The sequence below is a fragment of the Marmota marmota genome, unplaced genomic scaffold (assembly GCF_001458135.2).
Source record: "Marmota marmota marmota unplaced genomic scaffold, marMar, whole genome shotgun sequence".
In the NCBI taxonomy this organism is placed as follows: Eukaryota; Metazoa; Chordata; class Mammalia; order Rodentia; family Sciuridae; genus Marmota; species Marmota marmota.
In genome coordinates this window covers 22,077,697-22,101,865 of record NW_026000082.1, presented here as the reverse complement: position 1 = coordinate 22,101,865, position 24,169 = coordinate 22,077,697, and the positions used below count along the sequence as shown (strand labels likewise).

Below are 24,169 nucleotides of genomic sequence, written 5' to 3'. Positions count from 1 at the left end.
TCAGCTTTGCCTTCCGGGGCGGCGCCCTACCTTTCTCCTTTCTCACATCCCTCCGCCACTCATCAGGTTAATTGCAGATTTCCTTTTTCCAATTTGTTCGCACCCCACAAACCACCCTCCACTCCCCACCAGTATCTGACCAAAATATAGCTCCCTTCCTGAATATCGCACCGCCTGCCACAGGCTGCAATTGTCACAACCTGTGACCTCCCTGCCAATTTTTCCTCCAGCCACCAGTCCTCTTGGGGACCTGCCTCCTTGCTATGCTTTTGCATCTCCAATTCCCTTGGCCAGGAGTCTCCCCCCTCCCACCCCACGTGATTCATCCTTAGATACCCTAGTTACACTCTGGTGAATCCTTGCAGGTCCCCACCCCAGTCCCAGTGTCTCTTTCCCTATTGCATCTACAGCAGCTGGGACTTGCCCTTGTCCTATGTGTCACTTGTCCCTACATACAGTTGCCTCCCCTACCTACCAGACTCTAGCTTCTTGAGAGTGCTGGCTGGGTCTTGTTCTCTCTGTCCCCCAAACACATAGTACCTGACACAGTAGTCATCAGAAAAAAAGGAAAGAAAAAAGAAGAAAGAAAAGTGAACAAATGGAAGATTTGAGTGGCTGCTGGATATAAGGAAGGAGCAGGGGTATTGGTAATTCAGTTGAGACGCCTTCTTGGAGGCCGCAATGACAAGGGTTAGATGTCAGGCAGAAAAGATTTAGTGCAGTGAGAAGACTTCAGGAAGACCAGAGTGTTGAAGTACATTAATATAACAGACATTGAACACCTTCTATTGTCAGGCCTCATGTTGGGCACCGGGGACCTCGGTCTGCACTCAGATTGCATCCTTTGTAGCAAAGAAGAAAGACAAGGTAGGCAATGCCAATACAGAGTACCAAGTGTCACATGGTGAGCACAAGATGTGACCTTACAGAGGAGCACCTGCAGCCTCTGGGATGGGAAGGAAGGGTGTCAGAAAGTCTTTCCAAATAAGAGCACAATCCAACCTAAGACCCAAGGGAGGTCCTGAAAAGTGGGTAAGGGGTGCTGGAGTGGGAGAGGATGCTGGAGTGAGCAGGGCTGGTATGCCACAGGAAGAAGTCATACTTATCCTGGGGGCATGCAAGAAGCTGGGGTGTGACCAGATGCTCTTGTAGGCCAGGACTACACAAAACCTCAGCTCTGACCCCTTGTCTGAGAAGCTTCCTTTCCCTGGTGGCAGGTTGGGTCCCATCTGTGTTCCCTAAGTAGACCGATCATGTTTCTTTTTCAGAGCAGGGGTTGGCTATTCCTTGGGAGTTGAGGCCAGGTCTTAATCTTCTCTGTGTCCCAAGTTCCAGGCACCATATCTTGCTCATGAATACATGTTTGCTGAATGAATGGGTTATTCCTTATTTCAGTGGATTTCAACAGCCCTTACCCTCAAGGTCACATCCTTTCACATCTGGGACCTTTTCTTTATGCTGCAAATGACATTTCATTTGGGAAGAGGAGACTCAATTCTAGTCCTGGCTTCACCATTTACTGCAAGTAAGATGAGGTACCCATATGAATGGAGTCTGTAAGTCTCCACAGACATGCATGAGTTTCATTCCTCTGAGCAAGCTTTAAGTTCCTTGATGGCATCTCCCATCCCATAGCCCAGGCTGAGCATATTACCAATACAATGTTTAGTCCTCTTGGTTGGTAGATAGCAAAACACCGAGGAAAGGACACTTAAGGTGAAGTTGTCAGTCTGAAGTGACCTTGAGCTAAGTCTTCCCCTCTTTGTTTTCTTTGCCTTCCTTGGAAAGTAGGGATAATAATCCTTGCCTGACAGAGCTCACAGGACCAATGGAAATCCTGGGTGTGACAGTGCTTTGTGAACAGAGTAGATAATGAAAGAAGTAGTTCAGCACATGATTAATCATTGATTAAAAATTAAACAACCATAAAGTAGATGAGACAAGGCCTGATCATCAGAAGACGGACTCAGGGCACCTGCTGACTGGTTTTGAGAGGCAGAGATGCTGGGATGCTGTTCTTCTAGAAGATAGAGGGTTAGGCTGACAGGTGCCTGGCTCAGCAGCAGAGGTATCTGATCTTGCTGGGGTCAGCCCTGAAACCCAGGAGAGATAGCTGTAGTAGGTTCATGGAGAGGGATTATGCAGCCAGTCCTTTGCTCCTTTCTCTTCCAGCTTTCCCAGGCTTGCATTGTTTCCCATCTTTAGCTTCAAGGGACCCTGGCGTGAGAAGGTCTTGTTAGTCCCAAAGGCTTTGGCCACACAGTTGCTGGTTTCCTTTGGTGAACCTATGGGACCTGCAGTGCTACCCTGAGAAAGTCTAGTCCCAAGCCCAAGTCTAGCTCCTCCTAGCCTCTGACATTTTGGGGCAGGGTTTATGGGAAAGAACAGTGTTTTGTCTCAACTATTGCTCAGACCAGAAGCACTTGGGGTTATAGGAGGGACTGTCTGGAGGCAAAACCTGACATCTAAAGTGAGTGAGGATTAAATGAGAAAATGACACAGGAGCACCTTAGGATCTATTTGTCTCAAGCCTGGAATTATATGTATGGCTGGTATGTTCACTCCAGCCACTGGGGCTTCTCTGTCTCAGGACAGGGTCTCTGTTTCACAAGAAGTTTATGTGTGAAGAATACATGTTTGATCTTAGGGTAAAGGCAGAGATAAGGCAGGGTGTGAAAATGGACAGAGGAGGCTAGTTCCTTGGTGCTGTGAAAGGCTAGATGGCCAGAGGAGATATGGGCATGGCCCGCCCCTGCAGGGGAGACTGGTGCTGCCTAGCAGGGCTGGCCAGTGGAGCTTCCTCCCTGTTCTATCCCCCAGCAGAAGCAGCACCAGCTCCAGTGTCAGGCAGGGTTTGGATCTACTCACTCAATGTGTAACTGAGCAAATATCTACATTTCTTTGAACCTCTGTTTTCTTGTTCATAAAACGGGGAAGAACAATAGTACCATCTACCAAGGTGGTCTGGACCAGAAGTAAGACCATAATGAGAAGCACTTGGTGAACCACTGCATGCTGAGAATATTCATTTTGTACCTTTCATTTCCTCTGCTGTTGGAGGTGGAACTGCTGTCCTGGTTGGGACCTGGTTTGGGCTTTAGGACACCTCAGCTGCAGCCCTAGTCTGTGAGAGAACAACTTTGCCCTGTGGGACGAAGGTGCCTTCTGAATCCACTGCTCTCTCAAGCCAGCTCTTAGGATATGACAAAGGCCAATTTCCCAGATGGAGGCCAGGGGGGTGCCAGGAGGGTCAAGGGGACAGGAGGTGAGTCAGAGAGCAAGCAGAAACTATGGTTGCATGAGGTCACCTGCTCTGCTACTGAGCTTTCCCAGGACCCTCCACCTTCAGCACCTTTGTCTTTCCTTCCTATGTCTCCTTCATCTACCTCTTGTCCTTAATCTAGCTTGTGACACTGTCTGGGGAGGGTGTAGTTCTGGGATGAGGTCTAAGGCCACAGAAGCTACCAGGTCCTTGGGAGCCTCTTTTGGGACTTCTTGACCTTGGAAACTTCTTTTCCCTCTCTCCTGGGCCCCAGGTCAATGCCCCAGCCATAACAGGAGGCAGCCCAAGATAAATGAATTTTCCTGGAAGGATGTTACCAGTGCCTTGTCCCTGGCCAACATGGTTCTGGGGCTGTTCTCCATCTTCTGCAGCGTCAGCAGGTAGGTCTGGGGCCCAGCATGCTCTTAGCCAAGTGCTGGAGCCCATGGCATGAGGAAAGGTGAGGGGGAGTCTAGAGAGGCAGGCCCCACAGCCCTGGGGTCAACTGGGGGGCAGGAAAAAGAACAATGTCTTCCAAGTCAGAGGCCAAAATTCTAGCCTCAGTTGTGCCACCAATATGATATACAACCTTCACTAGGTCACAGCTCTTGGCCGCAATTTCTCCTTCCATAAAATTGAGGTGCTTGCATTATGATCTCTGAAGTTCCTTAAGTTATGGAAGCCTAGAATGGTTTTTATAAGAAAAATCAAGAGATTTTCATCTTCCATTCATATTTTCTGATTCTTAAATTAGAACATATGACCTGGCAGAATATTTGAAATCAGCACTGTTCTGGAAAGTCCAGAACACATATTATGTGCCTCCAAAGCAATTTATATAAGCAAATTATGTTTCTATGAATTGAATCATGTTTCAATGTCTTTGAGAAGTCAGCTTCTTAAAGATAAATCCTTTATAATGCAAATAATATCCTCCTAATCTATTTGATTCTCTATAGCCATCAGCAAGTGATTTCTTTTTGGATCTTTTTTTTTTTTATCCACATGGGAAGAAAATGATATTTAAGCTCCCTCCTATATTAAAAAAATTTTTGATTCTCTAATTTTGGATTTTTGGAGTCTAATAAACTGTGCACATGGGTATATCTGCAAGCAGAAAATCTCTGTCTTATTAGTTCAGCCAAATCTTCTGGGAGTGTGGTTTTTCATACCATAATAGTATGATAAATATTTTTTATTTAGCCTTAGTTCTCTTTTAATCCTTAGGTCTGGGTCTAAACAAGGGACAGGTGAAGTCTGAGGTTAAGCTCTCTGTTTGCTTCTGCTAGGCCACCTAAGCATTGTAGTCACCTTGCAGTCTGGGAATGGACCTCCTAGGACAGGTTGCTTAGAACTATGGTGGCTATTTTCAGAGGGCATTGGGAACATGTGCTGGACAAGGTTCGGGACTCAAGAACATGAGGTCTGAAAGAGTCCTTTGAAATCATTTAAAGCATCAAAATACACAAGACCACAACTGGTAGAACTGCAAGGAGAAATTGACAAACCCACCATTTTAGTAAAAGATTTAAACACCTATCTGTCAGTAGTTGGCAGATCCTGCAGACAGAAAATCAGCAAGGACATAGTTAAATTCTAAAACACCATCAGTCACTGGATATAATTGACATTTATAGACTATCCAATACCAGTAGAATACACATTTTTCTCAAGCTCACTTAGAACATTAACTAAGATGGACCACATTCTGGGTCATAAAATACACCTTAACAAATTTAAAAATCAGAAATCATACAAAGTATCATCTCAGGTAACATGGAATTAAACTAGAAATCAATAATGGAAAGAGAGCTGGAAAATCCAGCACTATTTGGAGATTAAACAACATATTTCTAGATGATACATGGATAAAAGAAATCTCAAAATAACATCTAAAAATATTTTGAAATGAAAATACAATTTACCACAATTTGTTGGATGCAGGAAAAGCAGGGCTTAGATGGAAATTCATAGCCTTGAATACATTTACAGTCATGCGTTGCTTAACAATGTGATGTTCTGAGAAACAAAACAGTAGGTGATTTTGTTGGAATATCATAAACTAAGAAAGCTGTGACATCACTAGGTGATATCTTCTGGGACCACTGTCTTTTATATTATACATATGGTTTGTAGTAGACTAAAATGTCATTATATGGTACATTGCTGTATTAGAAAATAAGATCAAAAATCAATAATCTAAACTTTCACCTTCAGAAACAAGAAAAAGAAGAGCAAATTCAGAGCAGAAAAAAAGAAATAATAAAAATAGGGTTAGCAATATAGCTCAGCAGTGGAGCACTTGCCTCATATGTGCAAGGCCCTGAGTTCAACCCTCAGTTCCACACAAAAATAAAAAATAGAGTGGCAATTAAAGAAATTAAAATAGGAAATTAATAGAGAAAAATCAATGGAATCATTAGCTGATTTTTTGAAAATGTCAATAAAATTGATATACTTCTGACCAGGATAACCAAGAAAAAGGAGAGAAGACACAAATTACCAATATCAGAAATTAAAGAGGGGCCATCACTATGTTCGTACAAATGTGATAGCCTGGGTGAAATGGATCAATTCCTTAGAAGATATAAGCTACCAAAACTCACACAAGGAGAAACAGATCATCTGAATAGGTTTATATCTATTAAATAATTCATTTAGCATGTACCCCTCATTTTGCAAGTGGAGGGGAAAAGGCCTAGAGCAGGATAGTGATTTATCTGAGAATTCATGATGAGATGGTGGCAGGGGCTGGATTAGGACCTAAGAATGATACCTGGGCCATCAAATATGCCTGGAATTTAGAGTCAGAGGGAGCCTTAGAGATTACCCACAGGGATTTAGAGAAATCCTTTAAGAGGATGGGTTAAACTGGGCCCAGTGGCACATGCCTGTAATCCCAGTGTCTCTGGAGGCTGAGACAGGATGATAGCAAGTTCAAGGCCAGCCTTGGCAATTTAATGAGACCCTGTCTCTAAATCAATAGATCAATCAATCAGTTGATCAATTGAAAAGGCTTGGGGTGGTTAGCTCAGTGGTATATTGAACTCTGGGTTCAGTCCTTAGAACCAAAAGATAAAAAATAAAAAAAGACTATGGGTTATGTGTTTGAGAAGGATATAGGTGTATGTGAGGGTGTGAGTGTATATGAGTGTAAGGTGGAATATACTAGAAAGGAGGTGAGCATAGAGGATATGCTTGGGTGGGCATAAGTGTTCAGGGAGTATATTAGTGTATTGGTGGCGGGAGAAGTTGTCCAGTGGGGACTTAAATGAACTGACCTGTTTGGGCCTGCTGGCCTGCACTTCAGGAAACCTCAGTCTGCCTCCTGGACGCTTCTGATCAGCTTCCTGCTAGACATGGCAATAGGGGCTATGAACAGACAATTCAACATATTATGCAAATCAGGTGAGTCCTGGCTTCAGGCCCCAAATCCCTTCCCCTGGGAGCGTTCATCTTGGGTCACTACCCACCCTCTAACATCCAGCAGACTTTTTCACCATCTTTCATTTCTGTTCATGTGCATCTAAGAATAGCTGAGCAGCCCTGGAGCAGGAGTTAGGGAGCCTTGCAGCCTAGATCAGCTCCTCTGCAGGCTCACTTATCCATCTTTGGGTAATTTTTGTCCTGGCATTCAGTATCCTCATTGGCCCTGCCTCCCTGTCCTGGGTGGATCCAAGTATTAGAGAGGAAGTGGGGAAGGTAGGGGGGGGGCAGTGGGGAGATGAAAAACTACCTTAGGCAGAGCATCTGGTTTAAGATTCCAGGAAATGTTTCCCTATAAGATTTGGCTTGCATAAAGGGTCCCACTGCTTGTTGTTTTGCAGTCGATTGTAATGCAACTTTTAAGTTATGGGGAAACTAATACCTGGAAGGATTTGCCAAAGGCCACAAGGTCATTCAGAGGCAGAGCTGGGAGGAGACCCCAGACTTTGATCTACAGACCACTCTAGGGACCTTAGGACCCCTCCAGCTCTGCCCCCCACCCCATGTCCACCCAGGAAGGCTAAGGTGACAACATATGAGTGTTGGGCCTCTCGAACAGGAGCTGAGCTGAATGACTTTGCTGTCTTCACCACCTTTGGCCTGGCCTCGGCCCTTCTCCTTGGTGCGGATGGGCCGCTGAATGGGTTCCTGGCCGTCCTCTATGTGTTAACCACTTCTTTCCGCCTGTGTTTTTATTCATCTGGTGAGTGGAACCCACGTAGCCTTAGGAAGGTGAGGGTAGGGCACCACAGAGAGGAAGGAGCTGTTGGAAGCTAGAAGCCCTCTTCCTTCCTTCTTGCATGCCCCAAGCCCCGCAAAGGTTTCAGGCTACCTTGATAGAGTCCTCATCTGAGAGAGGTCTTCATTTATTGGATCAACTGTACCTCTTTCATTGTGTGGTTTTTGGTTGGAGAACATCATTTCATGGACTCTAGAAATGGGGGTCATACTCCAGTTCCCCCCGAAACAGGAGAAAGCTAACCGTGGTAAGGGAAGTTTCTTTCCTAAGGCCACAAAGATAGGGAGGGCAAGTACAGGAGGGGCAGAGGGGAGATGAAAAACTACCTTAAGCAGAACATCTGGTTTAAGATACCAGGAAATGTTTCCCTGTAAGATTTTGCTTGCATAAAGGGTCCCACTGTTTGTCATTTTGCAGCTGATTGTACTGTAGCCTTTAAGTGATGGGGAAACTAAAACCTAGAGAGGGAAGGATTTGCCAAAGGTCACAAGGTCAGTCAGAGGCAGAGCTGGGAGGAGACCCCAGACTTTGATCTACAGACCACTCTAGGACCCTATCAGCAGGGACTTCCCAGGGGCCAGGGTACATGCAAACCCACACAACATCTGTTTTGAACAACTAAGTGATTCTGCAGCTGCCACTGCCTCTGGGCCCAAGGGAATTTTGTAGTCTAGGAGGGAAGATCCAGGGTTGGGGATGTAGCTCAGTAGGAGAGCACTTGCCTAGGGTGTACAAGGTACTGGGTTCAATTACCAGTACCACAAACAAATAAGCCTAAGGAGGGAAGACCCAGAGAGAAGGGGGCTGGATTCATTTAGATGCCCCTAGATCAGGAGAAGCAGCTAACCTGACCCCATGTTTCTTTCCCTGGCAGAAGTTTCCTTATCCTATAAGGGTCTACCCTGCCCCTATGCTTCCTGTGTTTTGGCTTCCACCTCCCTTCTGACCAAAGGCAACCCTTTCATCCTCGGCTGCATGGCTTCACTTATGATGCTATTCATGATAGACCAGAGCTACTACCCATATGATGAAATTCTGGAGTCAGACAGTTGGAAAAAAGCAGTGTATGTGGGAGGTGAGTGAAAATACTCTTTCAAATGTCACTAGTGGTGGATCTATTAATATTGCCTTTCCTGGCTACCCCAGAATTCCCTATCTACTCTTCTACCTTGCTTTATTTTTCACCATAGAATTCATCATCATCTGACACAGTATATATTTACTAGTTTTTAAAAATGATCTGTGAACACTTAACCTACACTTCTGAGCGTAGTGGCACATGCCTGTAATCCTAGGAACTCAAGAGGCTGAGGCAGGAGGATTGCAAGTTTAAGGCCAGCCTCAGCAGCTTAGTGAGACCCTGTTTCAAAATAAAAATAAAAAAAGGACAGGGGATGTAGCTCAGTGATAAAGTGCCCCTGGGTTCAATTCCCAGTAACAAAACCAAACAGACACTAAATCTACCCCAAATCCGTTCTCTTGTATTAATATACTATAATCCCCAATTCCTAGAATTATACCAATAAATTATACCAAGCATTATGCCAATGTTTAATCATTATTTGTTGAATGTTAATGAGTTCTATAGAAATTTAGGGAACACCTATTATGTGCCAGGTACTGGGAAGCAATCTACACATAGTTCCTGCCTCAGAATTGACAGATGGGGGAGAAAGACACCAAAGTAGAAATAACTAGAAGCATATGGTCTTTTTTTTCTTCCAGTACTGGGAATTGAACCCAGGTTGCTCTACCACTGAGCCACATCCACAGCTACCTCCTTTTTTTGAGACAGGATCTTGTTAAGTTGCTGAGACTGACCTTGAAGTTGCAATTCTCCTGCCAGACTAGAAATAGATAGTTTTGGTGTACCATGAAGAACAGGATGATGCTCTGAGACGGTGTCATAGAGTGGCCTGGTATAGATTGAGATGGCCTAAAGGGAGGGAAAGGATCCTTAAGGTAGTACATTTAAGTGAGTCCTGCAAGTTGAGCCTTCAGGTGAGTAGGAGGCTCAGACAGAGGAAACAGTTTTTTGTTCTGAGCCAGAAGGTGTTGGAAGTATTAGCGGAGCGGTGTGGCTGGAACTTGCCAAGAACCCGTGATACAAAATGAGACCAGTGAAGTAGGCAGTTTAGACAGGATTGGGATTTGATCTAAAGGCCAATGAGAAACCTCAAGCATATTTTTGCAGGAAGTGACGTGATCAGGGAGGCAGTTTCCAAGGATCACTCTGACTCCATTGTGGAGAACAGAGGTAGAGCCCTGAGGCTGGAAGCAGGAAAGCCAAACTTTTGTTCAGATGGGAGAAGATGATAGTGTGGAGCTGAGAAGTGACTGGACTTCAGAAACATGTTGAAATAGAGTAGATGCCATGGGAAGGGGAGGAGTCCTGGGTGACTCAGAAGTTTTGAGTTTAAGCAATCCAGCGCTGGGTTTCAGGCTCTGATGTTCCTGCCACACTGGGGCCCTGGAAGATGTCTTCCTGGTTTTTTCCTTCATTTACAGCTTTCTTTAAGGAATTTTGATTTTTTTCTTTTAAAATGTGCACACATAAGCAAAACAATAATCTTGGGGATACTGTTTTTCCCATTATTCCTTTGTGGTGAGTCTGCTGTAGTTTATAGGGTCCTTGGTTCTATCCTGATCTTGCCTTTAGGGTTCATACCTTTTGTAGCATTAGCACCAACAACCCTATCCAAGTTCTCAGTGCTGGCCCTTCCTATTCCTTAGGTGGTGGAGGCAGAATGGTGGTGAGAATCTGGGTTTTGAGCTTAACAGATCTGAGTTCAAGTTCTAATTTCAGCACATAGTAGCTGTGTGACTTGGCTAATACCTCATTGTTTTGAGCTCATATTTTTCATCTGTGAAACAAAGGCAAAAATCCCTACTTTGCAGGATCATTGAAGTAAAATGAGGTAATTCTGAATTCTCTGGCACAGATGTGTGCCAGAGGTGATAACTCCTAGCCAACCCCCCACCCCCCCGCACTCCGTCTTCTCCAGCTTCCCTTTCCAAACTCACAACAAGATTTCCCACAGTGTTCTTTGCTCCTGTAGATACTACTGATGCTCTCTTCTCAAAGTAAACCATGCATTTGGCCTCAGCCTTCCAGGTTGTCTTGGCTATGTGAGACAAGGAGGAAACTGTATCTCACAGATTTTGACACCAGTTAATACATGAATCTCATTGGGTGGATTTCCAGATGGCTGCTGTTAGCTTTATTCATAGTAGCTAAGCTATGGAACCAACCTAGGTGTCCTTCAACAGATGAATGGATAAAGAAAATGTGGTATATATACACAATGGAATATTACTTAGTCATAAATAAGAATGAAATTGTGGCATTTGCTGGTAAATGGATGGAACTGGAGACTATCATGCTAAGTGAAATAAGCCAATAGCAAAAAAAAACCAAAGGGTGAATATTCTCTCTGATATGTAGATGCTAGCACACAGTGTGGGGTAGAGAATAGAAGTTCATTGGATCAGACAAAGGGGAATGAAGGGAAGGGAGGAGGATGGGAATAGGAAAGACAGTAGAATGAATCAGACATAACTTTCCTATGTTCATATATGAATACACAACCAGTATGACTCCACAGCATGTACAACCACAAGAATCTGAAGTTATACTTCATATGTTAATATGTCAAAATATATTCTATTGTCATGTATAGCTAAAAAGAACAAATAAAAAAGATGGCTGCTATTGATATTCCTCTTGCCTGAAAAACAGACAATTCTAAACTATAAGATTATTATGAAGTATAGATAATATAATTTATGCACAATATCTAGCAGAATATTTAGATATGCCACTAATGAGGCTGTCCTTTGCCTTTTTGGTGGTGAATCTGAGGTTCAACTTGTATTGGGAGTCCCCAAGACCACTTCCAGGTTTGGTGATTTGTTAGGAGGATCCACAGGACTCAGCATCTTATCTTATTCAGGGCTATGATTGATTAGAGAAAAAGGATACAAAGCAAGATCAGCACAAAGGAAAAGTGCATGGGATGAGGCTCAGAGGAAACTGAGTGCAAGCTTCCAAGAGTTCACTTGCAGTGGAATCACACAGGCACGCTTAATTCCTCCAGCACTGAATTGTCATGATTCATGTTTTGTTGTTTGCTAGGGAAGCTCATAAAAGACTTGGTTTTTACTGGGGACTGGTCACCTAGGAACTCTCTACCCAGCATGTACCCAAGTCCCAAACTCTCAAAAGTAAAGCAGGTATTCAGCACAAACCACTGGGCTTGGACAGCCTAGACACAATGAGTCACTCAGATCTGCTGGCCATGGCCAACCTTGCACCCAGGCCTTTCTAGGGATGGCAGTCTCAGGCCTGCTGTGTTAACTCCTTCCTGCATACATAAAATATGGTATTGCCCATTTTTCCATATTAAACTCAAAGTAATTAGGAAGATGCCCCCTTTCGCCAATGAAGGATCTGGGCAACTCACATTTATTCTTGCCTAGGACTGGTTTCTTCCAAAAAAAAAAAGGAATCTAGAAGTGTATTAAGGTACAATTGTCTAGTTATTTTCAAAAATCCACTAAACTGAACTTAAAGACAGGGCTCCTGTCTCTTTTTTGCTGCTAAGTGTCTGGGGGCTGGGGTTGTGGCTCAGTGGGAGAGCGCTTGCCTAGCATGTGTGAGGCACTGGGTTCGATCCCCAGCACCACATAAAAATAAATAAAGATAAAGGTATTGTGTCCATCTACAACTAAAAAACTATAAAACAAACAAACAAACAAACAAACAACTGAATGTCTGTTTTGCTTCTTCCAGGTGTCTTCATGGTGTTTTTCTTCCCATTCTCCCTCACTGCGTTTTACTGTCTGATGTGGTCACTCTCCTACATCTTCTTCCCAGATGCTGTGTGGAGCAGGGCAGCCTGTTTTAGATTCTAGCACTGAGGAGCTGCAGCTCTACCAACTCCTGCTGACCTTTGTGGGATTTGTTCCAGCATATCGGGCCAAGCCTGGCCTTATCCTCACTAAAGCTTTTACTTGTGCCTGTGTTGTCATTTGCTAGATAATGCAATCTCTGTTGTCTTGAATCACAGCAACCTACAGTAGGCCTGGAAGCCATTGCTTCTTTCTCTTTATTCAGGGTTCTGGTTCTCTTTGAGGCAAGACTTGTACATGTCATGTGGAACAGATTTTTTTTTTTCCCCAAGCTAAGTTTGGGCTGAGTTTGTGTTCCAGCTCTGTCACTAGCTAGCTGAACTTGTGCATTAAGGTGTATCCCGTGGGAAGGAGAGAGGCCTCCAGAGTTGGTATAGCCTCCATCTTGGCCCTGCTAGATCAGAATCAGAATTACCCTAGTGTTGGGGTGGGCTCATGTTTTACACTTGCGGACGCTACAGAACCTGTCACAGGACAGTTACACTGTCTGCTTGGAATATGTGTAGAGTCTTGTAACTTAAAAATTCTGCCTTTTAACAGTCTAAAGCTTCTGCCTCACGGGCTAGAGATATAGCTCAGCTGGTAGAGTGCTTGCCTTGCATGCATAAGGCCCTAGGTTCAATCTCCAGCACTGCAAAAAACAAACAAAAAACCTCCTGCCTGTTACTTTGGTACAGATTGGATGAATTGGCAGCACAGGGCATCCTCTGGCTTCCTGGATGTCTTTCCTAAACTCTCAACACTAAACTCTAGATAATAAAATGCTACTTCATCTCCTACATACATCAAATATAGTATTGTCCATTGTCAAATGATTGTCAAATACAAATCAAATAGAAATAAACAGTATTGTATGGTAAAGTTGTGCTCACAGAGAACTTGGGTCCACTGGATATAGTGAGCCACAATGTGGCCCTTGGACTTTGGATCCAGATGGGACGCCAAGAGGATGGCTGGTGAATTGTGCTCCTTGCCCAAAGGTGGCGCCAGAGCACCTTTTACCACATCTGACTTTGAAGTTTTCACAAGTGCTTGTGGTAAATAAGCATCAAATTTACAGTAGGATTTTAAAAAAATACTAATCCAAAGAAGCCCACATCACTCTGATTTAACTGTAGAGGAGCAGGTAGCATCCTCTTCTCTACTACTTTCTAGTCATGTCTCTTACATCATTTGTATTGTCCTCATGGTTAGATGAATATTCTGTATCCCACTAAAGTTTTAAACTGCTTCAGTTTACATTTACATAGTTCTGTGACAATAATATTTACTTTGTAGATGAATTGATTTGTGGATTCTAGTGAGTTATACACAGGTTACTATACTATAGTACCTTAGTGGAATCTGAGGGGTCTAAGCAGTTCCACTAGTCTTAAACTCTGGGTTGAGTGTAGATGTGCCTCTTGATCTGCTATTCCCAACCTGAAGGACTATTTTGTCTAGTGAGCAGACCCAAATGACAGAGAATTCTGCTACATTTTTAGCTCTGTAAACTTGAGTAAAGTGTTTAATTTCTCTCAACCCACTTCCTTATCATAAAGTGGAAGATTTACTTCCTCCCAGGGTTTTATGGACTAAATACAATGCATAAAATACCTAGAATAGTGAATGACATGGAAAAGGTGTTAAATGCTAAATTGCTCTTTTTCTCCTTTCTACCTTCTTCTTCCCATATATATCCTTCAACTTAAAATAATGGTAATAATAGTTCATATCTACAATGTACATACAGTAAATGCATAATTAATATGTATTATGTGAAGAACTGTCCTTGCATTTTACTGTTTCACTTAATGCCCTAAACAATCCAGTGAGGTAGGGGACCACAGGCTTAAGGCCAGAAGTTCTCAAAGTATGGTCTGTAGACCTCTGGGGTTCCTGAGACCCTTTCAGGATCAAAATTATCTTCTCAATAATCTGAAAACAGGGACTGCAATGTTACTGTGATGTTTTTACTAAAGGAGCAAAATCATGTCTTGTTGTGACTCCAGCTGGTCCTGGGAGTCAGGGCACTTTCCACCACCACTGGCTCCTTTAAGGAAAACAAAGCAGTTTCACTTAAGAATGCTTTTGATGAGGCAATAAAAGTTATTAATTTTATTAAATATTCACTCTTGAGTGTACCTTTTTAACATTTTCTGTGCAACGAAATGGAAAACATGCCTGAAATACTCCTGCTGTATACAGAGGTAATGTTTTCTCCAGGAAAGTCCTGGTTTGAGTTTGAGTTGAACTGACTTCTTTCCTTATGAAACAACAAAGGATTATTAACAGACAAACTAGGGTTGTTCAGACTGGTTTTCTTGAAATATGAATTGAGTAAGCCTGTCACTTCAAGAAACATTCTTTGTTGCCAGGGATAAAATTTTAGTTTCCATGTGAAAATCTGTTTTTTGGGAAAACTTGTATCTATCATTGTGAGCTTGACCCCTTTCTAATTCTCTTTAAGAGTTTTCCTGTGAGTTTGGTGGGATATGAATGAATATGTACTTTTGATGTTGCATAATGCAATGTGTCAACATTGGGAAGACCAGCATAATTCAGTGAACCGGGTATTTTCGAAATGACCAATGCATTTATGGTTTAGTGCATTGGTGCATGCCTGTAATTCCCGCAACTCAGAAGGCTAAGGCAAGAGGATTGTAAGTTCCAGGCAGCCTGAGAACTTACAGAGATCCTGTCTCAAAATAAATAAGTTCTGGGGATGTTGCTCAGTGGTAGAGTGCCCTTGGGTTCAGTCCCCAGTATCACAAATGCTTGTGCACATACACAGTTAATTTATAATGGACTTTTATTCTACATTTTAAAATTAATTAACATTTCAAACTTTTATTCATTTATAACATGGCAAAATGATACATAAAACCTGCATAAACAAAAGTTCTTTTGGGTCCTTAATTTTAAGTGTAAAAATGTCCTGAAACCAAAGTTTAAGAATTACCTACGAAGATTAAAACTTGCACACACAATTAGTAAGTAATAGACCTAATTAAATCTAGACAGCCTGACCTCTGTCAATGTTCTCATTATTGATTTTTTTGATGTAGGGCTTCAAAAAGATGATCTCTTACCTCAGGATTAGGGAATCCTAGGCAGATGAGCAGAATGTGTTCCTAGTTTTCACTGATTATACCTATAAGAGTCTTGGCATTCAATGCTATTCCAATTATGGACAAAAAGGCATCTGGAGCCCTTACCCTAGTATTATTCAGAAGATGACTCCTTTTTGTTATTTAAAATATGAATAAAGTGATGACCCATTCCCATCTTGGGTCAGGTTTTTTTTTTTTTTTGGGGGGGGGTAATGCTGGGGATTGAGCCCAGGGCCTTGTGCATGCCAGGCAAGTGCTCTCCCACTGAGTGACATCCCCAACCCTCAGGCATCTTCTTGTACCTCAAATTTTTCTGTAAAGCTGTAACTCAGTAAGAGATAACATTTGTATCAAATTTAATATAAGCATATGAATGTATATAAACATATAAACCTGAAACAAAAGCTTCATGAAACAATATCCTTATCATATATGATTTTGTTTATTTTTTCTTTTGGTTCTGAGGATTGAACCCAGGGCCTCAGCATGCTAAACACACAATCTACCTCTGAGCTACACTTCCAGCCTTCACGTATGATATTTTCAAATTTATCTCATTAAAAAGAAAAGTCAATTTAGTAAGCTGATTTTAAAACCACCTGTAGTTTGAAAAACACTGCCCTACTAGGATGCTTCTCCAGGACAAAAGTATACCCATGGATGAGACATGTTAATACAAGCAGTTCAAGAAGGGTAGGAATCTTTCCAAACAATCTCTTGTATTACTTGGTTATTAGAAAGTTAAAGCATTTCCTATGAAACAATCTGAAAGGTAATTGGGAAGGGAAACAGCCCCATCTAGCACAAACATTATTTATTTCTCAATATTGATCCTGAGAGGAAGAAAACATTATTCCATTATGTAGATGGGAAAAATGAGGCGCAGAGAGGTTAACAGATACTTAACTCAGGCCATTTGGCTTCCAAACCGTGCTCTTTCTGATATATTAACAGCAGTTCCTTATGTTTATACGAATAGCTCCCTTGAACAGCCACTCCTCCAAAAAGAACAAAACAAAAAATTCAGCCAAAATTTAGCAGGACACTATAGAACTAATTACCATTAATGGGAATAATCTATGGATTATCCATAGTTATAATTTGGGCTTTCAAAAACACATCCTCACAGTGGTAGCAAGTTTCTAACACTCCCTTAACTCCCCCAATTTACTCTTAAAATAAGCCATAGCAGTGGGAATAGTATTCTCAGTGACTTCAGAAGCAGAAGGGAAACAGGAGATAGAGACAGATTGAGAGGTTTCCTGCACACAGTAGGAAAAATACAGGCATTTTCAGGTTGGAGTGGGGGAGGTGGTAGTGGTTGTCTCCTCTGCCCTGAGAATCTGCCTCATTTCCATCTTTGTTCAGCTCTCTGAAATCTTTTTCCCCAATTCCCAAATAAAATATCCTGAAAGAATAATCTCTTTTTGCTCAGCATTAAACATGTTGGTATGAACTACCATTCCTGATACATACTTGTTTCCTGAGGCAGAAACAACTTTACATTTCTACCCCTAAAAATGAAAGTTGGATGGGTAGACGTTTGGTTTCTGAGGGACTAGTCTTAATATTCCCATCACAAACCTAACCCTGACAGAGTGGCACCCAAGATGAAAAACAAAAAGCACTTGTTCTGGTCCCTGGCAGTCAGGCAGTCAGCGTTAAGCCTACTGCTAGTACTCTGCAGTCACAGGTAAGGGGGCCCAAGCTTCCAGCCTGGGGCCCTGGCTAGCTGCTCAAGTGGGAGTCCAGGTCACACATTTTTACCTGTGAGATCAAAGTCTGTGATCAGTAGGGTCTTCAGAGCTTTAGCCCCTGAGTAGCACCAGGAACAGCCATGGTCCTCCTATCCATCCAGCTCCTGGAGGAGGAAGGGCTGTTGGCTCACCCCCGCATTTCTTACCTACTACTTTCTTTACTTATTCAACGGTTAGGCATTCCCAAGCTAAAGAATGAGCAAATGAACATTTTATTAGTATTTTATTTGCATTTTTAGAGAAGATACACAGTTTCACAAGAAACACTGATTTTTCTCAAATAATAGAAAAAGGTTCTTAAAAAAGAATATTATCTTAGAAGAAAACAAGTCTCTTCAGCAAGCCAGGGCCAATTCATACTGGAGGAACCAGTGAAGTGGAAGTTACACATAGGAAGAAAGTTCAGGTTTATGCGTAAGTGTCTTCTTGTCTTGTCTGTAAGGGCAACCTTAGCTTAACACTGGTAATAAGCTCACAGACAAAGCCTCCAGGGTCCAACGGTTGCACACAGGGCTGGCTCACTCTCCAGGAGGCTGCATCTGTTTACAGAACTCATCAAACTGCTGTTGCTCCAGTTCCGTCATGACTCTGTTGAGAGCATAGATCTGAATGGAGAAACAGATATGTTAGCAACGGAAGCAGCTGCTCAGCACAGTCTTCAGACACAATAGGCTAAGTCATCTGAAAATGCTGGAACTGCACCAGTAATGGTAACGCAGGGAGAAGGGTTTGGGAACAGGAAGGTAGGTATTAATTCCATCTGGGGAGTCAAGAAAGAAGCAGTGAGGGAGGTGACTTGGTCTTTAGGGAATGGTAGGCTCTGAAGAGATAGAGACAGATGGGACTTGATAGATAATGGGAGGAGTATTATGCATAAATAAATATGAAGGAAAAGAACAGGATCAGTTCTGGAATTCAAGTAAGAATACAGAGTGGAGGTTGGGGAGTGGGAGAAAGCAAAACAAGTATGTTGGATCCTCAAATGCCATCCCAAAGAATCTAGACATTATCTGCAGACTTTGGAGAGCCAGGAACAATAAGTGTGCAGGGGAGCAAGCCAATTCTATCTGTGCTTTGGGAAAGATAACTGGAGGCCACATGAGGGATGGAGTGGTGGTGGGAGATCATCAATCACCCAGGAGGCACCAGGGAGACTGTGGGACTATGGCCTAGGGTAGTGAAAAGAACTGCCGACAGACATTCCAAAGTGAAAGGTGGGAGTCTACATCTTCTTCCTCATTCCTTCTTCCTCACAGTAATTTACCTATCTATTAAAGAACAGAAACCAATCATAAAACTTCCCAATGTGCAGAATAATGTGGTTTCTGTGTGTCTAGGAGATATAACTTGGTTAACTGAAAAGAAGACATGAAAGGAGAAAAAAAATGAAATGAGACAGGACAAACAGAAATACAACAAAAGAGCAGAGAGTAATACAATAACAACCAAACATACAATGGAGAGGATCACCAAAACTACAAGATGGCTCTTGGAAAAGTACTAAAAAACCCCTGAAAACCTGGCATGCCTGATCAATATGAAAAGGGAGTGGGCATGGCAAGCATCATTAGGAACTGAAAAGAGCACAGGACCATGGACGTGACAGAGATGAAAACAAGACACCATGAATTTGTGTCAAGACATTTGAAAGCTTCATATTTCTAGAGAAAGCAAACTGAACTGATCAAAGCTTACTAGAAAGCTTGATCTTATCATCTTTAAGGAAAAAGAAATTCCACACAGTGATGAAAATAGTGACAACTACAAATGATTTCCCCCAAAATGTAACGCTGATGGTGAAAATGGTAAATTGTATTTTATGTATATTTTGCCAAAAATAAAATAATTTGAATGGTTAAAAAATGTTGAGTGCTAGATGCAGTGGTGCATGCCTGTAATCCCAGTGGCTCAGGAAACAGTGGCAGGAGGAGTGTGAGTTCAAAGCCAGCCTCAGCAACTTAGTGAGCCCTTAAACAACTTAGTGAGACCCTGTCTCAAAATAAAAAATAAAAAGGGCTGGGGATGTGGTTCAGTGTTTAAACACCCCTGGGTTCAATCCCCAGTTACTGGCTCCCCCCAAAAAAAGTTGAGTGAAGACAGCTAGTCACAAGAAAGACAGACAGGCACACACAGACACACACATACACAATGTATATAGAAGTTCAGAAACATGAAAAACTAAATGATATATTTAGTTTATATAATTAGGACTACACAGAGATAGTAAATTTATAGAGAACAGCAAGGGGAAAAGATTAGCAAAAAATTAAGCAAGAACACTGCTTATGTAAAGGGTCAAGTACATGACCAGAAAGGTGTTCATAGTTTCCAAGTTCTGGTCATGTACTAGTTCTTAAATTGAAAGGTAGATACAAGGGTGTTTTATTCTTTAAACTATATATACACATTATATGAATATGTGTATGCGTGTTTCTAAAAATCTCTGTCCCATTCACTTGGTAACTAACAAGCATTTGTAATCTGCATATTACTGGGCTGGGGCCTGAGAGGGATATTAAATAGCTTTTTGGAGCCCTCCACTTTAGGAAGGCAGTGGCAGGAGAAAGGGGAAAACAAAATAGGCAGAGGAAGAAGAGAGTCAAAATGGGTCAGGGTGTCCACGCCAAGGAATGAAAGGCTTTTGGTCAAGAAGTAAAGGGTCACTAATAGTGTCAAATACTGCTTCAGCTGCCAAATGTGCCTCATTCCCATTCATCCCTCACATCTTCTTCACATTGAACTTTCTGGAATAGAAATAGATCTGAATGGAGAAAGCCATTTCTCCATAAAGAAAGACAGGTTCTTTAATGGCATCTTTGCAGAGCTGAATGGAAAATGCTGCTTCCTGTGAGGGGGTCTTGTCACATTGCTATTTTACATGATTACATTCCAGGCAATACAGATAAAGAAAATAGCAAGGAAGCTGTAGGGCAAAGCAAAAAACAGACAAGGGTAAGAAGGCCTGTTCAAACTATAGGCCTGCCCCTGGTCACATCACTTTGTCACTTTGCTTTAAAGGGTCTTACCTCACAGGGTCATATGTTTTATATATCCATACCTTATTCCAGGAAGAATTTACAAAGGATAAAATGGGAATAACAATAATACCTGTGTTGGTGGGGGGATTACAAATGTTCATGCATGTGCAGGCTCGGCCCAGTCCTGGCACACCCTAAGAGCTCAACAAGTGCCACCTGCCACTAGACTGCAAACTCAGAATACATCTTAGCAAAAGAACACAAACAGGATGTTCATTTTGCAGTCCACATGAGGAAAAAAGCAGACTGCTTGGAAGCACCATGATTCCTGATCATAATTGCTGCTGCTTATGGAATGCTTTCTCTGTGCCAGGCACTGTATTAAGTGCTTTACATATGACATTTCTATTCCTTATAATAGTCTTGTGAGGTAGACAGTTGCATCCTCATTTTACCAAGCAGGCACTGAAGAAGTGAGGTTCAGCAGGGTGCAGTGGCACATGCCTATAATCCCAGCAGCTCAGTAGGCTGAGATAGGAGGATTGCAAGTTTAAAGCCGGCATCAGTAATAGAGAGGTGCTGATCAACTCAGTGAGACCGTGTCTCTAACTAAAATACAAAATAGGGCTGGGTATGTGGCTCAGTGGTTGAGTGCCCCTGAGTTCAATCCCCAGTACCAAAACAAAAAACAAAAAAAACAAACACATTTCTGAAGAACTGTGTGAACTGAGGTTCAGAGAAATTAAATTTCTCTTTCAGGGTCGCTGTGATTTGAAATCAGACAAATAATTTCAACTTCTGCAACCTCACAGGAAGAGTATCAATAAGGACATGAACAATGTTCTCAGTATCTATCTTTATAGTGTGCACAAAGGATGATTTCATAGGGTTGTTTCTTATAGCAACTCTCAAACTGTTTGCCAAAGCATGATGCAATAAAACCATCCAGTAAAGGAAAGGGCAGAACCACTTGTTAGAACCCAAGAGCATACCTTTCAGATGGTCTGCTTTAATCGGGAGGTAGATTTTCATTTACAGATTAACTTCAGACATGCTGTTATATTTATTACATTTACTGGAATGCAAGCTCCATGAAGGCAGGGACTCTGCTTTGTCCAGTCATGGGTCTCAAGTTCCTAGAATAGTGCCCAAAACAGCAGTATGGCTGCTGTTTGTTTGCAGTACTGGGGACTTAATCCTGAGCATACTAGGCAAGCATTCTACCACTGAGCTACATCCCTGACCTTTTTATTTTACTTTGAGACAGGGTCTTGCTAAATTTCACAGGCTGGCCTTGAACTTGTTATTTTCCTGCCTCAGTCTCTCCCAAGTAGCTGGGATTACAGGTATGTACTACCATGCTCAGTTTCTGTATTTGTTTATCAAATGGATCAGATTAACAAAATTAAAAGTTTGGCAATATTAAGAAGTAAGAAGTCTCATACTGCTAGTGGGGGTACAAGTTTGTACAATCGCTTTGAAAGCAATTTGGCAATGTGTAGTAAAACTGAGAATGTAATTCAGTAACTCTTCCAGTTAAATATCCTATAGAAATCCTAGCACAGATGCCAAAAGAAACATCTCAAAGGTTATTACAACAGCAAACCTTTTTTGTTTGTAAAAGCAAAAAACAAAAAACCTATAACTAAAATGTCCGTCACTGGAGAAATGGGTAAGTATACAAAATAAGGTAGATTTATAAAATAAGTCTGCTATAGAGAGAAATTAACTAGATTCTTATGTTAAAATGAAGAGCTCTAAAATAATGCAAACAAAATGCAAAAATGCACAGAATTTTATTAATGTAAAAAGTTAAAACAAGAATATTGTACATTGCTCAAGGATATCTGTTAATATATTTGAATGTAAATGTATAAAAATATTGCTTACCTTTGGGAAGGGAAAAGGATAAAGGACATGAAATAAACAAAGAGGTATTCAATTTACATTTTTTTTTTTTTGGTACCAGGGATTGAACTCAGGGGCACTCAACCACTGAGCCACATCTCCATCCCTATTTTAAATTTTATTTAGAGACAGGATCTCAACTGAGTTGTTTAGAACCATGCTTTTGCTGAGGCTGGTTTTGAACTTGTGATCCTCCTGCTTCAGCCTCTTGAGCCGCTGGGATTACAGGCGTGCACTACTGTGTATGGTTTACACATGATTTTTTTTTATCTTATTTTTAAAAGACTCCAGGCTAATATGACAAAATGCTAACCATTACCAATCTGTGGTGCTGAGGACAAGTATTTGCTATAATAGTCTAATCTTCTGTACTCTTGAATTTCTCAAAAAGAACAAAATGAAAAGAGGGGAAAAGACCACCAAGTTTTTCCTGATATTAAATATTAAAATATTCATGTCTGGATGTGGTTTAACTTTAGCACTATAAACAGTTTAAAGATTTTTGGGAGGAGGCAGATACTGAGGATTGAACCCAGGGGCATTCTACCACTGAGCTACATCTCTGGCCCATTTTATTTTTTATTTTCAAACGGGATCTCAACTAAGTTGTCCAGGCTGGCCTCAAATTTGTGATCCTTCTGCCTCAGTCTTTTGAATTGCTGGGATTACAGGCATGCTCTGTGGCATTCAGCTCAGTTTGAAGTTTTTTATTCTTAAATTGATTTTAAGTGTTGAGAGAACAAAGGAATACATGGGTAGGTTTAAAGCTTGGGGCTTTACCTGCTATGAGTAGAGTTAGTTTTTGTACCAAATCCAGAACATGTGTGCTGGGGTATCTAACCCCAGTTTGCTTGCCTGCTCTCCCCTGCTGGCCACATTCTGACCTTCCCTTATGCATGGCTTCTTTATCCTATCACAAAAGCCAGGTGCCAGAAGTCATCTGAAGACTTGGTGTGGTTTGAGATTCTGACACTAACTTTTGGTCTGTCACCTCACCATTCTGGACCTCTCTAAATCTGGAAGAACCCCTTCCGTGCCTAGAGGCAAGCAGTGATCTTCTTCATAATTCTTCTTTCTATTGTTTGTTATTCCAGCATCTTATTCAGCAGACTACAGGCATACAGAGCCCCCTCCTTACTCTCACCTCTGCTCTTTGTCTTTGCTTCAGCTCCTGCTGGGCTGATTTCTGCTTAGCCTTCTCCACTCTGCTGACAGGTTCTTTAACTTTGGATTTTTCCTTACGTGCAGGTGGATCCATGGCTTGGCTTCTGAAAAGTTCTTTGCTCTGACCTGGATTGTATAGAAAGGGGCAGATGAAAGGAAGAAACAGAGAAGAGAAGGGGAGGGAAGGGAAGGAAGGGGAGGGGAGGGGAGGGGAGGGGCAGACAGGAAGGGGAAGGGGAGGCTGTAACTCGCCTAATAGTAACTCAGCCCATTCCTTTGACAGGTGAGGCATTTAGAGTGGCCTGATAAGAGAGAAAGACCCCTCGACCTCGCTGGACGTCCCTAGGCAATTCTCCTTTTCACTCTGAGCCTTAGTTTTCTGTCTGCAAAATGGGACAATCGTCCCTTCCCAGGCTTCCCTCCAAGAACTACCGCGTGAGCATCAGCTGAGAAGGCCCAGTGACAGCGGTCCGAACGACGCAGCTGCTGTGCCCAGCGCGGCGCGGTTACAGTTAGGACACCGAGGCCGAGAGGGCAGGCTGGCCCAATTCCTGCAGCGGAAAGGTCGGAGCCCCTTACCCAGCCTCGGGGCTAGGACATCCCCCACTGCCCGCCCCGCAGTCGCCGGCCCACTCTNTATTACCATTATTTTAAGTTGAAGGATATATATGGGAAGAAGAAGGTAGAAAGGAGACCAATAGGGTACAGAAGGAGATCCAGGAGGGAGGAAGGTAGGGTAAGGAGAGTCAATGGGGAGTGAAATTGAACAAATAATGTTATAATAGTATATGAATGTACCAACATACCAGAATGAAACCCATTCTTTACTGGTGTGTTAATATAAAAGTTTAAAAAAAAAATTTAAAAAAGCT

At 42.2% G+C, this 24,169-nt stretch overlaps 2 protein-coding genes across 3 annotated transcripts; one reads left to right on the top strand and one right to left on the bottom strand.

Moving 5' to 3' along the window:
- The first annotated feature begins 3,532 nt into the window (after positions 1-3,532).
- On the top strand, positions 3,533-15,687 carry Tmem269 (transmembrane protein 269). The gene is made up of 5 exons (XM_048815610.1): positions 3,533-3,663; positions 6,573-6,670; positions 7,308-7,466; positions 8,365-8,562; positions 12,280-15,687. The coding sequence occupies exons 1-5, from the start codon at positions 3,623-3,625 to the stop codon at positions 12,399-12,401; spliced, it is 618 nt and encodes a 205-aa protein (XP_048671567.1). The 5' UTR covers positions 3,533-3,622; the 3' UTR covers positions 12,402-15,687.
- A 1,766-nt stretch (positions 15,688-17,453) lies between these two features.
- On the bottom strand, positions 17,454-23,933 carry LOC107141878 (small vasohibin binding protein). Of its 2 annotated transcripts, none has more exons than XM_015485159.2 (3): positions 23,550-23,933; positions 23,278-23,423; positions 17,454-17,852 (listed from the first exon to the last, which is right to left on the bottom strand). In XM_015485159.2, the coding sequence occupies exons 1-3, from the start codon at positions 23,587-23,589 to the stop codon at positions 17,766-17,768; spliced, it is 273 nt and encodes a 90-aa protein (XP_015340645.1). In that variant the 5' UTR covers positions 23,590-23,933; the 3' UTR covers positions 17,454-17,765. The 2 variants fall into 2 exon arrangements, with proteins under 2 accessions (XP_015340645.1, XP_015340646.1); XM_015485160.2 differs by having other exon boundaries at positions 23,877-23,927.
- Between the last annotated feature and the right edge of the window lie 236 nt (positions 23,934-24,169).